General features: G+C 46.4%; 1 protein-coding gene across 3 annotated transcripts in view; it reads right to left on the minus strand.

Moving 5' to 3' along the window:
• The window catches only part of SH3PXD2A (SH3 and PX domains 2A), a 258,532-nt gene extending 246,769 nt beyond the window's left edge, over positions 1–11,763 (minus strand). For all 3 annotated transcript variants that reach the window (XM_074875217.1, XM_074875218.1, XM_074875216.1), the window contains exon 1: positions 11,663–11,763. In XM_074875217.1, coding sequence (XP_074731318.1) covers positions 11,663–11,734 — 72 coding nt within the window. In that variant the 5' untranslated portion in view covers positions 11,735–11,763. The remainder of the gene's footprint in view (positions 1–11,662) is intronic.
• Between the last annotated feature and the right edge of the window lie 7,175 nt (positions 11,764–18,938).

Genomic DNA, 18,938 nt, shown 5'->3' on the forward strand with positions numbered 1-18,938 from the left:
CTCCAGTCCAGCCCTACTACATCTGGAAGATCACTTAGAACTCCGGAATTAAGACAATGGGAAATAACCCCATGGTGTGGGCAAGATTAGAGCTTGTCAGAAGAAGGGTTAAAAAATGAAAGAATAAAAGAGTATTTTCTTTGGGTCTGGCCAGAACTGTGGTATCAGCTCCAATGTGACCTAAAGATCCTTTGCAAACCTCTGCTTTCCACCCCATTTTTTTGACCATGCCCTTTCCTTGCTCAAATGCTGATCAACACAGAAGTTAAAACAGAAGCAAAACACATTCATGCACACACAGACAAAGCCTCAGATCAAAGCCCCAATTCCTACCAAACACCTGCACACTCATCCAACATGAGAAGAATTATGTAAAACTAATCCCATTGTTCATCCTGGCCAACACCATGGCACACAGATACACAGCATTACTCACAGCTGAAAGGACCAGTAGAAAACCCAACACTGCTACAGCCAAGCAATTTGGCCAACACCTTCAGTGGTGAGGCCGAGGGTCTGAGCTGCAATGCCCTGCTCCCATCCCCAGGCTGTACGTCCTCAGGTCCCACTCCCTTGGGCCAGAACCTCAGTTCTTTCAAAAAAGGGAGACTCCCTCCAAGATGGGGGTGCCTCACACACCAGTACACACTGTTACTCTCCAGTGCCACTAGCAAATTGCCAATGCTATACCAAAAGCCACTGGTCCTTATGACAAGAGGACAGACAGACTGATGGACTCTTCTGCCCAGATCATGACTACTGCAATCTCCAAGGGTTGTTATCCATGCAAATTCACTTAAAATATTTTTAGTCTAAACCAAACTATTTATACTTATCTTTACAAATCAGGGATGTCTTTATTAAAGGATGAAATGCAAACTACAGCTGCCCAGCTTAGAAACAGGTGGAAAGCTGCTTCCCCGAAACAGTCCAGAGTTTTGACAGAGACTGTTACAGTCACAAAGCAGCAAAAGATTAAACAGAAAATCTCTTCTTGAGCAGTAACAGCCGGAAGACTCTTCTGTATGCCTCAACTGAGAGGATTTTGGAGGTTGGCTACTGTGCTAGATTCCCTCAAACACCTTTTGCTGAAGCATTAGAGGAAAACTTACTGGATTTAGGGAAAGAACTTGTTAAGGATGTCCATGGCTTGTAAAATGGATAAGATACATGATTGCTACCCCCTGGTATGTGGAAAACCAGCATGGATGTTCCTCTAAAATCAGTCACTTTTTACTCTACTTCAGTCAACAGCTCTAATCTCTTGTTATTAACAGAAAATAAGCAACCCTTTTGTTAATCAAAACAGGTATTACCACCAATGCTGCTTCAGGGATTCTGACAGTTTCACCTGATATAGATCTATTTATAACACACACACAAAGCTTCCCTCCTATTCCTGGCTTTCCTCTGTCGCGTCCCAGAAGCCAGCTCCAGAGCCTGATTTAATCCCACTTAGGAAAATGCTGAACTCCAGTCTTTCTTCCTGTGACATGTTTGGGAGATGGGAGGAGGGAGATGCACTTCATCTGCTCTCTGTGGCTTTCTTCCAGGAAAATACTTCACATATCCTTGTTTGTTTGTTTTTAAATTCTAAGTGATTTTAATGCTGGTGAAAGTTGCTGGAGTGACAGCCCTGGGAAACTGCAGGCCTCCTACTTACGCACTAGCGGGGGCTGTGCCAGCTGCCCTGCTTGTGCTGAACACTGGGAGCTCGGCTGCCTCTTGTCCATGAATAACTATCCCTCAGCTCAGGCTGCTTGAGATGAGGCAGGTGTCAGAGTGCCAAATTTTCAGGCAAAGGAAATATATTGAGCTTAGAGACAGTGCAGCAAAGCACTCGCAGGGCAGGGAAATGGAAAAACATTTAAAACTGATTTTCATAGTATTTTGCTTGGGGTCAAGAAGGGTCTGCTGTGGGCTTACACCTGCTGGAGAGGAGAAAATCATGAATAACCTTATACCCACAAAAAACACATGCATGAGTTAATTTATAAATAATAACAGAACATCCTGAGCCAAAAAGTAGGAAAATCTCATGGCGTGCTGAGGGAGCAATTAGAAATCTCATCTTCAGAGTTAGGAAAACAGTAATTCAGATGGTCTCTGTTGCATCAAAACCCCAAGGGTACAATGCGTGGCAAGAAGATTTCATCTCTGCCAGTAAGCTTTCCTAACAGGGAATACAGAGACACTGGAGAGAGATCAGACAGCAGCAGCTAGCAGCCTGCTGCCAAGGGCCTTGCTCCCAAAAAGACTATCTCCATGCTTCACCTCAAATACCTCCACAGACCCTGGGACTCCAAGACAGGAAGGAATGCCCTAGAGGAACAGGCTCACAGACAGCAAGCATGGCTGGCGTCCTAAATGTACATTTCCCCAGAGTGGAACGTCGCTTTTATATCATCCCATTCATTACTGTGTCTGCTGAACGCTATTAGGGAAGCAACGGTCTGACTCTCATTTCCGGATAACAACATGACCTTGCCATTCCGCAACCGCTCTTCCCAGGGGCAAACCTGCTGGTAGAGGAATATTACCCAAACTCAGGTGTTTCAAAGCCTATGTTAGCAGTCAGCCCTTAGGTAACACATGTGTCTTTACACTTCATGAAAGGTGAGCAAATCCTGCTGGCTTTGCAGCAGAGCACACCGAGATCCAGAGAGGTTAAACAAATGATCCAAGGCCACACCACCAGTAAAGAGGACACATGAGCTCTTCTACCACACTATACAATGTCTTATGTGTATCACACTGGACATTAGTTCAAAGCTTTCTGCATGATTTATGAACTTTATACATTAAAGTTTGCATTTATAGGCATGTCCTGGACAGTGGAGAACCACGCTTCCAGTATTTCAGGGGCTGCTACAGAAGACTTCTGCAAAGGAGACAGAATGGCAGTGTGGAGCTCCTGTTTAAACACAGCTATGATTAGTAGAGGTTTGGCATGTTTCTCCCTATGAACATAGACAGGGATGTTTTCCTTGCAAACAAGTTTGCATCAAGCTTATAAAATCATGCTGCTGACTGCTGAGAGCATAGAAGCCTAGTGCATCACTGGGTTTAGCTAGCATGGTTTATAGGAAAACTAAAACATACCCCATTGGTCAGAGAAACAGTGCCAGCAACATATCAAAACAGTTATTGCTAGTTAGGTTTCAAACACAGTATGTAGAGGACCACACACGTATTTATGGACACTTAAAGTCTATGAATATTTTATTCTGTCCAACGAGTCAACCATCACAAACTAAAGAAGTTGTATTATAATAATGAATGTTAATATACAGCATTACAGCCTTATTGTGAAGCCATGGTACATCCAGATCCTGTGCTAGAGTAGCCAGTGACGATTAAGACCAATTAAGAATACACTGAAGCATACTAGTGGAGTATGTGAAATTCTGATGAAGACACAGATTTGGGGATGTTTATTCTGGCTACAAAAGTAGAATTCTCCCAGACTAAGGACTTGGATAGTGACCTACACATTGAGCTCCTCTTCCAAAAACTGGAATAAGGAGGAGCTTTGCCAAAATCAATAACTCAATAAAATCAAGAAGAGCATCTTTATGATTGTCACAAAGGTCACCCTAAGCATGAAAGCACCAGGACAACTTAATGTTATTACATTATCCTTCTTCATGTCTGCTCTTTGAATGATACCTAAATGAACACCAGGCAGTAGCTTGGGTTACCATTACATTGAGACGATTACCTGCTCAGCTAGTTGATATTGTCTCACTGCCCCCACCTGCCTGTATCTGTGTGTCATCGCTTGTCTTAACAGCCCTGGGTAGAGACCATCTTTCAGGTCTGTCTGCACATGTTTTAGTGCAAAAGCATCCTTGCTTTGTAATAAGGGCTCTAATGCATTCCAAAAAAACCCATATTTATAAATACTTACAATGAGCATACCATATTACTGACAGTCAGTGAATATGAGTTTGAAAGACTGACTAGATTATTATCATATATTCACCTAGAAAGTAGTACAAAGAGTAAGTGAACAAGCTGAAGTGGGAAGGTTCTAACTAGGCTGCAAGGTGTTCCACTTTAAAATCCTCTCAGGTGAAGAAATATATCTCGTTTCCTTTTGCCTTCCCCCCCACCCCAAATGTGATGATGTCCCTGCCTAGAAGAGGATAACAAAGACATCCAGGAGACTATATTTTTGCTTCTATAATAAAGACAAAGGAAGATGCAGTGTATTAAAAAACATAGTAATTACAAACTTCTCAGCAAAACTTTCAATAAAGCCTCTTTCTAGAAGTGTGAGCCAAGGCCCAGGGAAGGGAAGTTACTTGGAGTTTTTTTTCTGTTGACTTGACTGTATTTGGTTTTGACACAACCTGATTAAGCAGCAGACGCCACCAATTTCAAACAGTACGCTACTGTGCAGCTCTCTGCCTTCTTCATGTAATATTTACACAGCACGCTCAGGACGAGAAGGTGTCAGCTCTAGCTATAAGAAAGCATTCAGCTTCACAATACCAAATGATGCACGGTGCTGTCAGACCCCTCTAATGATCTAGCTCTTCTCTGTGGTTACTGGGGACCAGTTCCCTTTGCGTGAGCAGGCACAGATTAAGAGGATACGGCATGAAAAAGGAAGATCAAAAAAAAAGAAAATCATCTCACATTAGAAGGTCCAGCTGTTTCCTCCCAAATGACTAAATTAGAGAGCTTTGTACGTCACCTCCTCCCTCAGGTAGGGTCACATTGAATCCCTCTTCCTGTTTAATCCATATAAAATGGGAAATGGGTTTTGAGGAAGACAATGACAGAATATGAGAGCAGTATTTTTTCAGGCTATGTACTTTTATCAGATAAATTGCAAGACTGCTTTGGAAGCCAGAGAAAAGAATAGAAAATACTGCCACATGTTTCACAGGTGGCCTTGGGCCAACTACTTAACCTCTCTTTGCCTCATCTTCCCAGTGAGGATACTGGCATATACCCCACCTCACAGGGATGGGAGGAGGGCAATACCTTTGAGCTGCCCATCTCTCTAAGAACTGGGTGTGTGGGTTGGATGAACGGGCTGAACGTTGGATGACGGGCTGCTCTAGGATGCAGGAAGTCTGGGCTCCATTTCCTATTCCATCACTTGCTTCCTTAGGATGTCTGTTCATCTCTCTTTCCAGTCACCCCTTCTGGGAAAAGGGCATGATTTGGTCTCTCCATTCCTCTCCCTTTTAGCTCAAAGCAGTGAGACCGGCATAATTTTGATGACAACCCATCAAGCTGTGTTGCATAAGGGGGGCCCAGCACCCTCCCACCCATCCCACTCAGGGCTCTTATGAAGCCAGAGGTCACCTGCAGCTTGCAGCAGCTGAAAGCATTTGTGTTGTCTCTTAGGACAACACCTCCCTGGTAAGGAAGTCACAGTGAAAGTCAGTAGTGGCATGTTCATCACTTTTAAAATGGAACTTGGAGGCTTCTGGAGCTGTTGCCCCCAGCTCGTGGGCTTGCTAAAAGCTTTTCTCTGAGCCTTCTTTTGGCTGCCCTCCCAGCACACTGCAGGATCAACCACAGGAGAGCCAGTACAGGCAGCCTGCCAGGACATAAAGCCTCCTACGTTACTTCATTCTGCCCTGACCACAACAAATCAGGACAACTACCTTGTCTCTCTATTCATTTCTAATCTACGGCTGGGGACAGCTGTTTATTTTGTACACTGTTGAATTTAGATACTACTATCTCTTGGCTGAATGTTACCGACCCACCACTCTGCTGGAAGAAAGGACTCAAGCTCAAGGGACTGTGCCTCTTTTGTGCACTTCCTAAGACAAGGTAACATGGAAAAGACCTCCGAGAGAGAATCGCATGCAGGTATAGCACTGGAAGGCTAAGAGGATGCTGAGAAAGGGAAGAAAGTGAATCTCTCAAGGCAGTGAACAGGAAAAACCTGCATGTTCCATTGGCCTCATAAACCAACAGTGCCCAAAAAGTAAAAAACCCAACAGGACACAGCAACTAAAACCTCCACTGTTTGGGAAGAATTTCACTTCAACAAGCAGTATTTTTATCAAGAACTGGTTACAGTGATAAGGAAGAGAGAAGTCCTCTGAGAACTAGTGGGCGCAGGCAGCTTTGGACTAGCAAGGTTTGATCTCTCCCTCCTGTTATCCCTGCTCCTTTGGCCATTTGGGAGCAGGGGCAAAGAATTTAACCAACCTGCAGAGAACTGTCTATCCATAGTCAATATTACAGAAATATTGACTTCTTTTCTTCCTGACATGTTTCATCAGACATTAAAAAACAATGAAAATTTTGTAGTCTGCAAAATCATAAGATTTGCATCTAAAACGGACAGAACAGTGGAAATTATCCTTAAAGACATATGTCTACCCCAGAAGGGTGGCGGTCTACGTACAGAGAAAGCCACCACAAGGGAGAGGGAATGTTTTGCCCCAATCTGTTTTCTCCTGAGCTCTCTGCTCCACACACAGGGGATCACAGCCACTTTTGACATAACACTTGCCAACACACAGAAGTTCAGTTCCGAGGAATGATGAAATCACTGAGTAGCCTGCTAATTTTTGGGCACTTTCCCAGCACCCCAGGCAAAGATAATAGTAATAATAGTTATTCAGACCAGTGAGTCAAGCTGGATCATGGCCCCTGGAAGGAAAGCCACACAGGGTGTCCTGATGGGGGGGAAGGGGAGAGCAGAAAATAGATCATAAGTCCCAAATAGGTACTCCATTTACTCATCTAACACTACCTTCTGATTCACATCAGGTCCCTCACACTTCACTCTACCCGCAGGCCACCAGCCATGTGAGCTCCAGGTACATCACATCTTGTTCACTCTGGAAGAGACCTAGCTCACAGTCTCCAGCTCTGCTAATTAAAAGGGTCAAAAAAAAGCCAGGCTGAGCCTTTCCTACCCATGAGCTGCTGGTACTCCTAGCACAACTGGCATACGGAGCTCCTCAACTCAGACCTGCAGGCAGGATCACACTGGACAACCCACTTGATGACCCAAGCAGGGGGAATCCAGCTCCTTCTCCCATGGTATCAATGAGGGACCAATACAGGAACAAAGATCCTTGCCACTGAATCCATGACATGTCCAGACCCTCCCCATCAGTGCTGGCCTTTGTATAACCAGCAGCTTGTAATAAAGAAAAATAAAGCCATGGAGATGCCTGATCACATCTGAGTGGCTCCTGAGCAGTAAGCAGGAGCAGCTAAGACACAAGGAACAGAGCTTGACCCTAGCAGCAAAAGTTTTTTCTTCAAAGCATGCTGACATTTTACAACAGGTCACTTGTGACAAGCACACTGACCTTCTGGGAGCCGTGCTGAAAGCCAACACAGCAGGCCTCAATCCCTTACAATTCAACAATGCCAGTGCCCCGAGGAGGTGAGCAACCATATCCATGCAGCAGAGAGATACCTACAAGAGCAATCTCTCAAGACATTCAGAGATGTCATTAAGAAACAGCCTGGGGAGGAACTGGGACAGTATGCAGGCATCTCAGATGACTAAAATCAGCAATGCACCTCACTAACTGCAAAGAGACAGGGAAGTCACTTGTAAAGCAAGAGCATTTTACCTTCCTCCATGCTGTACAAAGCTGAAAAACACACAAAGCCCAACCACAACAGGAGTAGAGTAGTGCTGGAAGAGGAAATCTGTACTGATGTATCCATCCCTGTCCTTGGAATAACACAGGCACAATTAGAGACCTCAGAAATGACCTCAAGCATATAAACATCTAGTGAGATAATGCACATCAGTAACTACTCAGTCCTCTACAGAAGAGCAAGTGGTCAGGGAGGGGGGTGGGGGATCCCATTCATTTGGCTTCTAATGAATGTTTGCCATCACCCAGGTCCTTCAAAGCTGTGAACAGGTGAAGGTGCTAATTCCCTCTCACCTCCCTGAGAGCAGGAGCAAGCACATCTGGGAGGCAGAGGCTCCCTGCAGGGCTTCTAAAGGAGTCAGACAGTTGGGTAAACAGTAAGCGATCTGCCTAATGATAACCTGGAAACAGAAAGAGGGGAGAATGCCTTGTTTAAGCTCCTCAATGGATGGTTAAAGGAGGCACATCAACAGTGGGTATTTTTAAACAGAGAATGCTTTTCTCGTTTGGGATCATTTCACATTTAATTCAGACAATCAAAACTTCAGACTAAATGCCAGAGAAGCTACCCCATAAATATATCAACTTCAACAACTGAGAAAAGCGACTTTCAGACTATTTAAAACTTAGCAGGGGCTGGAAAAGGGATTTGGATTTTGTTACCAGCTTTTTCTCTTCAGAATGATTAACTGACACCTTCAACCATTAACTGCAATGTCCTAATCCACCCAGCTTCACCACAGCATTGCTCAGCCAATGTATGACCCCTGTTGCACCAAGGGTCTTTCCAACAAACCCAGACTTGACCTTCCTGACATTGTTCTTGTTAAAAGAAAAGGGAAGGGGGAAACCAAGAAGATTTAACATTTTTGAAGTATTATCAAGCACAAATAAACTTTTAAAAAGACATCAGTATGGAGAAAGAATAGGAAATTAACCTGGAAAGTCAAAAGCTGTAAGAGCAGCAATAGCTTGTATTAAGGTTACACCACACAAGAGGCACGTGGTTATTGATCCAACTTTCTGTTTATTCTTTCACATGCTGCCATCCAGGGCCCCCAGGCAACTGGGTGGTGTTGTGCTACCCAATTGCTGACAGGGATGCAGAGGAAGGCACTGCAGATTCCTTCCCTAGTAGCAATTTCCAAGGCAGGGAGAGAGCTGGCTGGGTTCCTATCAAATAGCACCGGATCCAAGATGTTAATCTCTTCCCACGTGCAGAGCCCTACAAACCTTCCAGTGAGGTATTGATCTCTTCAGAAGTTTCATGCACAGGGATCATAGCAAAGGATATGCAAAGCCACTTTCTTTCTTTTACTTTCTTGAGTCAAGGCCACAAAAGTTATGCTTATATCATGAAAGACATCTGCTCCAGGGAATGAGTCCTGGCATCTAGGCCAAGCAGAGCAGGGGCTACTCACATTTAGCCCTCTCCACAAGCCCACAATGTCTAAAACTTGCCTTCATCTCTCCAGGCTCTACCGTGGCCCTGAAAGACCACCATTAAAAGGAAAGGGAGTCACGTTAAAATGTCAGCAATACCTAGGTCACCACCCACCAGAGAAACACATTATTAATCTGATGCCAGTATGTGTCGCATGGCCTTGAGGCACAGCATGAAGGTGTTTACAGATGTTGGACGTAGAAAGGCTTTTTGGTATTACAGAGCCGTGTAAGGCACCAACCTCTGCACTCTCCCAAACTATCCACAGGCAATGCAGAGAACTAAACCCAAAGTCACGTTTATATTCATTTCACAAGAAAATAGTTATTTCACATTAAAAAAAGAGCACAGAACCAAACTAACAGTGATCAGTGGATCAGATCCAGGGAACGAAATTCTTTGACAGTGCAGGTTCACCCTCAGTGAGTTACTCCAGCCAACGCCAGATGAAAGGCTGCAGCACACGCATCTGCAGCACAATGCAATCTAGGAAACGAAAAAGAGTCCAAGACTTTTGGACCTGTGGGCTAGTTCAGTCATCTAAAAGAAAGAGACACACAAGGACATGGATGACTATTATTTTTGACTGAATTACTCCAATGCCTGTTTGTGAGTCAAGACGCTATCATGCTGCATACTGTATAGCCAGAGACTGCGGGTAAGTGGGACAAAAAGGCAGACACAACGCTAGTCACCCAACAAACCATTTAGTGATTTTAGTTTGTGATTTTCTGGTTAAGAACTGGACACAGAGGGACATGGAACTGTTGTGCAGAAGACAAAATTAGAAAAGGTGCATGGAGAGAAGGGTGAAGAGCAGGAAATAGATTTGCCACCAGAAGCATTAAAGAGAGCTTCTTGGAACAGTTTAGGTTACTGTTATTAAAATGTAGCGACAATGATCACAAAGGAAGTACAGATGTGTTTCTGTAGGAAAACACAGGAAATAAGTTCTTTCTAAACTGTAAATACAGGATTTAAATCCTTGTTTTCTGCTTATTTTGCAACAAATAAGAAATTAACTGGGTCAATTTCTTCTGGCAATTAGGAAGGTCTTGTTACCAGTTATTTTGTGTATCTTTGAGCTTGGCAGACATACTTCTCTGATGCTGAACTGCCACCACCTTTCAGGTGAGATAACAGCCTGCAGTGCTGTCAGCCACAATTCACAACAGCAGCTTGCAAAAGCTAAAGGAGCCTTTCCCGCCTGGAAGCGGTGAATGAGTAATAGACTGAACACACAGGTCCAGCTGGCAACCTGAGAGGACACGAGATCTAAAACTTCCACTCCTATGAATTGGGCACAAGATGCTTAACACCAGGGTAGGTGAGAGCTCAGCTTTACATCTACAAATCAGCATCTCTCAGCAACATAGTGCCCTCTAGCCTTAAACTGGGTTATGGTTTAAGCCTTCCAGGAAAAAGCTCAGTGATATGAAATACAAAGCTTTATGCCCAATCTCCAGACTTATCTTTCAGGCAACCCATTCAAATGCTGACCAGCTCTGAAAATATCTGGCAGACATGCAAGGCCGGAAAACACAGTATATTCAGAGTGATTTCACACCAGACGCACCACCCCCTCAGGCTTTTCTTTACCAAAGCTGGATGATTTACCTTCTCTATACACAAAATCCAGCTTTCTGTGTATTAAAATAGAGGTTGTATTTTGAGGAAACAGTTAAAGGATTTGGTGCAGCTAAAACCCAGAAACAGACCGAGAGAGAAGAAAAGATGCCTTCTCTACTTAGGTGGATGGGCAAAAACTACTCCACTGTATGCTGCAAACTCCTGCAGGCAAAGGCACTTCCACATGACACCCTGCAATACTGGAGTCTGGGCAGGCTGTTAAAAATCCTCCTCTGATGCCACTCTGTTGGCAGTGAGGTCTGAAACGAGGATAGCAAAGGAGAGGTGAAAGAGATCCCAAACACTGAGTCTGCCTTGATAACCATGCAAACCAGCTCCCCCCTCAAAAAAGGTCTTAATGTAATTTAGGGGAGAAAACGAGTGAAGATGCATTCAGCACCTCCAGCTCACCGACCCTGGAAGCAGCAGAGCCTTGCTCCGCACCCCACTACGTGCTCTGTAGTGCCGTGGCCAGGATGGGGACAAACCGGAGAGCCGAGAGACCTGTCCCATCCTGCACTGGACCTTGCTGAGCAAGAAGGAAAGATCCACCTTCAGAAGGGAAGGAAACTTCAAGATGATACCAACAACCAAATTATAAAAGCCAACAGCCAGAGGGGATGAAAACGGGCGAGGAAGAAGAGCGGCGTTTCCACAGTCAGCTGGTAGCTGCGGGTCCCGCTGTCCCCTGGCGCCCCGAGGGCGCCTCACCTGCGTCCCCCACAGGGGCGAACGGGGAGGGCGGGTCGGCAGCCGGGGCTGCCCCGGGGCCAGGGCTGCCTCAGGGCCGGGGCCTCGGCCAAGGTCAGGCGGGGGACGGCTCCCCGAGGCAGCACCTCCCGCCCGCCGGGGCGGGCACCGCGCTCCGGGCACCGCGCTCCGGGCACCGGCCCGGCCCCTCCCGGCCCGCCGCCCGCACACGTGCGCCGCCCCCCGCAGGCAGGCAGCCGGCCCGGGGACTCGGCCGGGCCCCCCTCCCGCCACTCACATAGTGCTTCGAGGGGTTCCTCCGCTTCTCCACGTCCACCACGTTGGCGTCCAGCACGCTGTAGGACAGCATCTTCGCGCACCCCGCCGCGGGGCTCCGCCGCTCCCTCCCGGCGCTGGCAGCACCCTCCGCCCCGCTGCCCGGCGCGGCGGGCGGGCGGGAGGATGCCCCGGTGCCGGCTCCGCCCCGTGCCGCGGCAGCGGCTCCCCCCTCACGGCGGCGGCAGCCGGGCTGCGCGGCCAGTGCGGCGGCAGCGGCGGGAGAGGCGGGGCTCGGTCCCGGCCCCGCCCCCAGGCGGCCCCGGGGGGCGCCGGCGGGACGGGACGGGACGGGACAGGAGGGGACCGGGAGCCGCCGCCCCCGTGTGGCGGGGGGCGCGGCCTGCCCTGAGATGGCGGCCGCCCGCGGCCCCCTCACACCCCGCGGGGCGGTGGCGGAGGCCGGGGCGACCTCTCCATCCCCTCCCTCCCGGAGCCGCCCCCACACCCGGCCCGGCCTCAGGGATACTCCGGGGGAAGGGACCGCCCGGGGCAGAGGAAGGGCGGGATGCCCCCAGCGCCCTCCATCGCTGCAGAGAGCGTCCGAAATATCCTCCCCGAGCGGCCGGCCGAGGTCCCGCCGGAAACCCACTAGCGAGCGGCGCCGAGCCCGCAGCCCACCGGGCTCCAGCCGGGAGCTCAAGGCCGGCCACCGCCCGGGGAGGCCCGCGCTGCCCGGGCCGGCGGGGCCGCGGGAGGATGGGAGCTGGAGGAAGGTGGCACAGGCTCTCTGCCGCGGGGATTTTAGAGCGATAAACCCGTGTCGGCCCTTTGTATGTACATATAGAGATGGACGAGCATCGTCTTCCCCAGTCACACTTCGAGTTTGCCCTAGAAATTCCAGGGTTTTTTTCAATAATGCATCTTTACTTTGCATACAATTATTTGAAAGTTACATCAGAAATGGGAACTTACACGTGATCTTCCAGCCTTCAGCTCGTTTCATGACATTCATTAGTTATTCGCCAAATTAACTGAAGTCACTAAGATCTCTCGTTCCTCTGAAGCCTCTTCAACAGCAGCGATGCAGATTTTCCAGTAAACTTAGAGAGTGCTGTGACAGCTCCAGACCTGCAAGCCTAGGAGCGCAGGAAGGTCCCAGCTCCTGGCAAAAAAAAGCCCCATATTTACAGTGAGAATGGTCAATCCCAATGTGATTTCATTATACGCGCTATAGGCACAGTTTCTGAATCACAACTTATACAAGCGTTATTAGCCCTGAAACAACAATCATGAGATAGACACCAGAGTCACATCACTGAAGGCTGATGTTTGAAAGTGGTTGGTTTCAAATCATAGCTGGTTTCAAACCATAGCTGGTTTCCACAAGCAGCTTAAAAAAAGAAGGAAAACCAGGAGCAGCGCCATCAGCACACAGCTACCAGATGCTGCCAGGTGGGAACCAGGTACCTGCTGCATAATGCCAGGGAAAGATGCTGAGACAGCCTTCTCCTCCCTGCTCAGCTACTACACACAGTTTACCAAAACTAGTGAACTGACATAAAATGCTAAAATCCCGGCGTCCCACCCTAGGAAGTGCGCAGGTAAACATGAGACCAACTTTTGGTAACACGGAAGGCAACAGAGAGAAACAGCTGATGTGCCCACCTCTTTGTCACTTTTCAGGCTTGTCTTTCCTCCTTCAGAGCACCCTCTTCCCGCCTCTCATTTGAGGGACTTCCCACCTCTAATCCTCATGCATGACACAAGGCAGCAGAGCAATTATTTACATTAAAAACCTTTACTGTTTAGACTGGCCAAGAAGTCCCTGGTGTGCAGAGCAAACAAAGAAGATTCTTTCTTGAAAATGTAAATATTCAAATAACCCATTGATAAAAATATGCCTGGCGTGGCCAGTCTTTTGGCTCTTGGATGCCTCATCCCTGTGAGCCCTTATCAATACACATCACACATTTCATCCCCTTCTTCTATCACCCTATCCAAAAAGAACAAAGGATCCCCTCCATCGTTAAAAACACTCAGGGTTTGTTTTAAATCAGGTTTCAAAACATGTCATTGTGAGGGAAAGAGACAAAATACCTCATTCTCCAAACACTCTGCCCCATCCTTCCTGACATTCTTACTAATTGGTGTTTTTTAACTGATATTCTTCTCATCCGCTTTTGCAAGGAAGGAGCTATTTTCAGTCAAACCTGGTACTTTGGGGTTTGTGCTCCCTTGCAGTCTACCCCATACTTTCACGACATCTGGTCCACTCTTCATCTTTCTTCTATCCAAGACAACTTGATTCTCCACTGCTCTAGACAACCTTCTCCAGCTGCAAAGCCCACCCAGCCCTTCTACAGCTCTGGCTCCCCTCCTCCTGCATTGTCTGATGGTTTTGTGCTCACCGCCACCTTCTGCTCTCATTGTTTGTTTGCTGCATCCATCCATCCACATAGGAAAAATGTATGTTGCTAGGGGCATGGATTGTTCTTTTAAAATATGTACAACACCCAGTCTAGTGGGAGCCCAATCCCAGACTATTGCAAGACTGGCAGAAAAATAACTGAAATCCCTTATTATGCTGCAGGCTTGGGAAAATCTGCTCCTCTCTTAGGCAGCAGCTGGGAAAATGAAGCTGACGGTGCTTCCCAGCCTTGTGCTGGAGAGCCAGGCTCTGGCTGCTGGGACTGAACGAAAGAAAGACTGAGTACGCAGTGAAGAGTACAGCAGGCTTGTTGGGTGACCAACCCCACGTGCAGAAGAACCTGTACCTGATGAGGACCATGAACACACAGGCTGAGGCACTGCAAATTTGTAGGAAAATAACTAACTCTAGGGATTTTAATCCTAAATCTCATAATATTTATATTTTTTTAAAGTTTCCATTACTTAAGTCCTATCATTACATGGGAATATCACTGCTATTATTAACAATTTTGATACATATCTTAGTATCAATATTAACAGTTGATTTAGTAATTCACCTTTACGGACTCACGCTTCCAATACAATTCACCTGAGGAACACCCTGGGAAATTCAGACTTCTGAAGACTGAGATAAACCAGCTATTTTAAAAAGCTTTTTTCTACTCATTTGCTGGGTGGGTATTTGGGCAAAGATTTTTCTTTTTTTCTTTTTTTGACCAAACAGGTAATCACATTAGCCTCACAGACCTAATACAGCTACAGCCCAGCAGCGTAGACTCTGCTCCAATTACAGCAAAAGCTGATGCGTGACAGAATGTGTGTGTGTGACAGTCTCAGAGCTAGAGCATGACTTGAGTTTTCATATTTCAAGAGGACTTTGTGATGCTGGCAAATTTTTTGTAAATAAGCATTTGAGTTGTAAATTGAAAACACTTGGATCGTGAAATCAGTGAGAAAGTAAAACAAGGGACAGGCTTTTCTGTGCTTCATTAGAGCCATTTCTAATGCCTCTTATTAATTCATGGCATATCACTGTAGATAAGTAAAATCCCCTGAATATTAACCATACTATTGTCTAACAGCCCTGTCTATTGTGTCTGGAGTTGTTGTTAAAGATTACTTTTCTTTCTTGTTTTTGCTTTTTTGTTTTCTGGCTGGGCAGCCAGGTCGAACACAACGTTTTCCTGTCCCACTAGCAAGGAGAGGCTCTAACGGTGCTCAGCACCCTGGGGGGAAGCAAAGTGCCCTGTGAGCTCAGCCCCTTGGGGGAAGGGGAACGTTGCAGTGCTGTGCATGACAGATTAGCCACACAACTCATTACTGGCAGCTGGAGTTGCATGCATAATCTACTAGACATGGTACTAGAGATGTGCCCCTTAGGGTTTTTTTGGCTCTGATGTGCCACAGCACAACACAGCCTTTGTTACACTCCCATCTCAGCTTCTGTACTTACAAAACCTCAGCTTCTTAAAAAGGCTGCTTTCCATGCAGTCCTTCCACTTCAGGGTTTCAGCATACACGTCCTTTGATAGGATCGACAAGAATAGTAGAGCCTGTCTGGAATTCAAATCTCAAACTCTGAAACACAAAGCACGATGCAATCTTTTTTTCCTATTTTTTAAAAGCCAATTGCATTTCATCTTGGGAGATTACTGCTCTTCAAATCAAATTCACTTTGGAAAGAAATAGGCTCAGCTAACATGGTAGAAAGGAGCCAAAGAAACCAGTGGCAATCCTGGCAGAGCAGCCCCCCCAGCATAGTAGAGTGACCCTTCCCCTCCCAGCCTCCTCACCAGAGAGTGGTGCTTTATCAGCCCCTGTGTGCAATCTAGTATAATGGAAAAACCAAAATAATCATTCCCCCTGCTAGCAGTGTACATGCTTTCCCAACAGCATAACAGCTTTTACTTACATTATGAAAGAGCTGCTTCACCCTCTTGACTTAAATTATAGATTATACTTTTCTCGAAGCAGCTATTTTACAATTTAACCCTCTCATGACTAATGTTATTTTTCAGTTCTCTCTTACCACTTGTGGATGAAGGATTTCTAACTGCAGTGTGTGCACTGCATGCTCTGTTTAGAGTAGTAGCAGCAAATTGCAGACTTTTTCATCCATGTATGCCTTGTACTTTTCCATTGTTATGATGGCTTTGTAGATATCTGCTGACATGGTTAAAAAAAATAAAATAAAGCAAGCCCAAACCACACTTTATGTACTATATACATGTCAGACTCATGTTTGAGACAGCTGAAGTTTATCAAACTGATCACAGGTTTGGATTGGGATTCCCTAGGTTTCTTTGTGAATGCTATCCCTAACTTCAGTCACTCTCACTGTTCTCAAAACAGCACTTTTTGAGACTGGCTTCTGCCTCATAATCTGCAAAAAATTTGTCAATCCATTATTGAAAATGCAGGCTTGTTACAAATAAAGTCAGTCTAGGAAGAAGTAGTCTTTCTTTGTATGTTACCTCTAAGTATATACATGGACATCAAGTCCTCTGTATTAGCAGATTAAAAATTTCCACCAAGTGCTTTTAAATCTTGAATTTCCTTGTTTGCTATTTTTACTTATTCAACCCCTTCTAAAACCAAACAGTAATTTTATTTGGCTGCACATCCCCTAGAGAAAGTAGAAGAGTTTATCTGGCAATATCCAAACCAGAAAATATTTGACTGATGGACTGTGAATTATAGAAATGTATTAGTAAAAACTTATGAAAAGTTAAGTCATGGAACTGCATTTAGACCATAGATGACAAAAGCACAAGCTTGACACTAAGAGAAATCTGTAACATGCAGTCTCTACCACTCAGCAGCAGAGTGCATTTTTTTTTTTTCCAGTTACATTTATGCAAAAGCAAAGCAGTTTTCTGAACAGAAAGACTTCTTTAGGAGGAGCACTTTTGGACCTCTTCAGCAGCAACATCATCCCACAGGTAGACACAAACAGTATTTTTTCCCCAGTCATTCCCAGGTTAGACTTTGTAGGGCAGTGGTGGAATGCCTCAGTCTTTAATAGTAAGACCAGTTGTTCTCTGGGTACCCAGCCCCTGAGCTGGAAGACAGGGACAGGGAGCAGAACGAAGCCCCCATAACCCAAGGGGAAATGGTTAGTGACCTGCTACACCACTTAGACACACACAGGTCTATGGGGATGGATGGGACTCACCCAAGGGCACTGAGAGAGCTGGCACAAGTGCTCACCAAGCCACTTGCAATCATTTATCAGCAGTCCTGGCTAACCAGGGACGCCCCAGATCACTGGAAGTTAGCAAATGTGACGGCCATCTGCAAGGGCTGGAAGGAAGATCCAGAGAATGACAGACCTGTCAGTCTGACCTCAGTGCTGGGGAAGGTTACGGAGCAGATCATCTTGAGTGCCATCACGCAGCATGTACAGGACAACCCAGTGAGATCAGGCCCAGTCAGCATGGGTTTATGAAAGGCAGGTCCTGCTTGACTAACCTGATCTTCTGTGGCAAGGTGACCCGCTTAGTGGATGAGGGAAAGGCTGTGGATGTTGTCTATCTAGACTTTAGTAAAGCCTTTGACACCATTTCCCACAGCATTCTTGTGGAGAAACTGGCTGCTCATGGCTTGGACAGGCATATGCCTCACTGAGTAAAAAACTGCCTGGGTGGCCAGGCCCAAAGAAATGAAGTTAAATCCAGTTGGCAGCTAGTCATGACTGGTGCTCCCCTGGGCTCAGTATTTGGGCCAGTTCTGTTCAATATCTTTATCAATGATCTGGATGAGGGGATTGAGTGCACCCTCGGTAAGTTTGCAGATGACACCAAGTTGGGCGGGATCTGCTTGAGTGCAGGAAGGCTCTACAGAGGGATCTTGACAGGCTGGAGCGATGGGCCGAGGCCAAATGTATGAGGTTCAACAAGGCCAAGTGCTGGGTCCTGCACTTGGGTCACAACAACCCCATGCAACACTACAGGCTTGGGGAAGAGTGGCTGGAAAGCTGCCTGGCAAGCTGCCTGGCGGAAAAGGACCTGGGGGTGTTGGTTGACAGCGGCTGAATATGAGCCATCAGTGTGCCCAGGTGGCCAAGAAGGTCAATAGCATCCTGGCTTGTATCAGAAATAGGGTGGCCAGCAGGACTAGGGAAGTGATTGTCACCCTGTACTTGGCACTGGTGAGGCTGCACCTCAAATACTGCGTTCAGTTTTGAACCCCTCACTACAAGAAAGACATCAAGGTGCTGAAGCATGTCCAGGGAGGGAGTTGGTGAAGGGTCTAGAGAACAAGTCTTATGAGGAGTAACTGAGGGAACTGGGGTTGTTTAGCCTGGAGAAAAGGAGGGTCAGGGTAGAAACCTTATCACTCTCTACAATTACCTGAAAGGAGGTTGCAGCGAGGTGGGTGTCAGACTCTTCTCCCAAGTAACAAGTGATAGGACAAGAAGAGACAGCCTGAAGTTGTGCCAGGGGAGGTTTAGATTGGATATCAGAAAAAACATCTTCCGAAAGGGTTGTCAAGCATTGGAACAGGCTGCCCAGGGAAGTGGTTGAGTCACCATTTCTGGAGGTATTTAAAAGATGTGTAGATGTGGTGCTGAGGGACATGGTTCAGTGGTGGACTTGGCAGTGGTTGGTTAACAGCTGGACTTGATGATCTTAAACGTCTTTTCCAACCTAAATGGCTCTATGATTCTATGAGAACCAAATGCCCTGTAGGGTGTTTACAGCTTGGAAAAAGGAATGAGATCATCCCAAACCAGAAAATGTCTTGTGGAAAGTAGAGCTATAGTTTCTCTAGCAGGGCCTGGTATGTAATAACGGCCACATAATTCCAGGTATCTATTTGGATCCAGGCATGTGTTAAGCTATGGCTGTGCAGCACCAGGGATG

Source organism: Strix uralensis, chromosome 7 (genome assembly GCF_047716275.1).
Source record: "Strix uralensis isolate ZFMK-TIS-50842 chromosome 7, bStrUra1, whole genome shotgun sequence".
Classification (NCBI taxonomy): Eukaryota; Metazoa; Chordata; class Aves; order Strigiformes; family Strigidae; genus Strix; species Strix uralensis.